The sequence below is a fragment of the Monoraphidium neglectum genome, assembly GCF_000611645.1.
Source record: "Monoraphidium neglectum strain SAG 48.87 unplaced genomic scaffold scaffold02073, whole genome shotgun sequence".
Classification (NCBI taxonomy): Eukaryota; Viridiplantae; Chlorophyta; class Chlorophyceae; order Sphaeropleales; family Selenastraceae; genus Monoraphidium; species Monoraphidium neglectum.
In genome coordinates, this window is record NW_014011555.1 from 8,731 (window position 1) to 10,753 (window position 2,023).

At 73.7% G+C, this 2,023-nt stretch overlaps 1 protein-coding gene across 1 annotated transcript; it reads right to left on the minus strand.

The window, feature by feature from the left end:
• Positions 1-344: 344 nt before the first annotated feature.
• MNEG_9816 (hypothetical protein) lies at positions 345-514 on the minus strand (the record flags this gene model as incomplete). Its single annotated transcript, XM_014041714.1, has 1 exon — positions 345-514. A coding segment is annotated over one exon (170 nt), but the record flags the coding sequence as incomplete, so codon positions are not given.
• Between the last annotated feature and the right edge of the window lie 1,509 nt (positions 515-2,023).

Below are 2,023 nucleotides of genomic sequence, written 5' to 3' on the forward strand. Positions count from 1 at the left end.
GGGTGGATCGGCCCGTGGCGGTTGGGGCGCCGCGCACACTACTGTCAATGGCCGGGTGTCATGCCCAGGACCAACTTGCGTTGCAGCAGGGGGCTGTGCTCGCGCCAGGACCGGCAGCAGCGCCCATGCGGGTCATGGCAGGACGAGCCTGCAGCCCTGGCACCGAGAGGGGAAGCCGTGCAGTCGGCGTCTCGAGGCAAATTAAACCAAGCCCCACCACACGCGGCAGGCCCGCCGCTCTGCAGACCACACCACCTGCTGACGAGGCACGAGTGGAAGACGCCGCTCCCGGTGCAGCCGGCGGGCACTGATGCGAAGACTCACAGCCCCAGCAGCCCGCGCCGTCACCGCTTCTGGCGCAAGTCGCCCGGCCGTCGCTGCAGCTCCTTTTGCTGCTGCGAGTCCTTCTGCGCGTTGAATTGATTGCAGGTGCGGCGCGCGCTAACCCCTGGGTCGCGCCGCTGGCCAAGGGGGCCAGCGCGTCCGCCCTCCCATTCGCGCCGCGTCCTGCCGCCTGGCGAGCGCTCGCGGTGGGAGCCGCACCTCGGGGGCGAGCCGCTGGGTGCTGGAGATTGGCAGGGTCATGCCGCCCATTGCATTTGCTCGCACGGCGCGGCGACGGACGACGCGATGCGGTGCACCAGGGCCGGCCCCCACGTACCGGCGGCCGCCGCGGCGCTCATCGCGGACAACCCAGGCGGGAGCGCTTGCTGCCGCCGCCGCTGCTGCTGCTGCTGCTGCTGCTGCTGCTGCTGCTGCTGCTGCTGCTGGTGAAGGGGCTGCTGCTGCTGCAGGTGTAGGGGCGGGTGCTGGTGCGTCCCTGCTGCAGTGGCCGAGGCCGGGACAGCGGCCGTGGCGGCGCCGGCTGCGACTCCGAGCTGTTGCGGCTGCATCGCGCCGCAGACGCGGGCTGCTAGCTGCGATACGTACTCGCCATGCTGCTGCATGCTGGCGCGGAGCCGCTCGTGCGTCTGTGGGCGAAGCGTCGCACGGGGCCGGGGCGGGGCAAGTCAGGTGGGGCGGGGACGCGCCGGGTCAAGATGTGCCTAGTCTGCCGTCCCATGTCAATGGCATGCGACACGCAGTGCGACTTGCAAGGCGAAGCACCCCACCCAACCAATCGGCCCCCACCCACCAACCGCACCCCACCCCACCCCACACACTCTCTCTCTCTCTCCCGGGCCGCCTCTGCACCAGGCACCCAGCTCCACGGCCGCCGCGCCGCACCTGTTCGCAGTCCTGCAGCTGCTTGTGCAGCTCCAACTGGACGACCAGCGCGCCCTCCAGCTCCTCCCTCAATTCTGTTGGCACCCGGGACAGCGCTGATGTCACCAGGTCGGACACGCTGCCCGCGGCCCGGCCGGCTGCGGGCGCCGCGGCCGCGAGGGCGGCAGGGGCGGCCGGGACGCTGCCGGGGTTGAGGGCCAGCACGACCGGCGGCGGCGGCGGCGGCGGCGGCGGCGCGGGGTGGGAAGGCGATGGCTGAGATGCAGCTGCAGGGCCTGCGGCATTAGGGGCCGCAGCGGCAGCGGCGACGGCGGCGGCGGCGTCCATGATGGTGTGCAGCTGGCTGAGCAGCGACGCCTCGTGCTCAGTCACGCCCCACGCGCCACTGAGAGGTGCCGCAGCAGCAGCAGCAGGGGCGGCGGCTGCGGCGGCGTCGGGCGCGGGCGAGCGCTCTGGCGCCGCCGTGGCGCTGGCCGGCGCCTGGCCTGCAGTATCGAGGCGGCGCGCAGGGGAGGCTGGAGGCTTGGCCGCCGTCGCAGGGGCGGCGGCGGCGGCGGCGTTCGCCTGCGGGCTCGCTGCCCGATCAGAGGCGTGGAGCAGCGCGAGGGCACCGTGGATGGCGGACGGCGGCCCCGCCACGCCGGCCTCGGCGCCGGTGGGGCTGGGCACAGGGACTGCATCAGGCCCGAGGCCTGAAGCGCCTGTGACAGGGCCTCCAAGGTCAAGGGCCCGCACGCCGCCATCCTTGAAGCAGGGCGCCGGCTCGCCGACGCCGGGCGGGGCGGCCCCCTCGCTG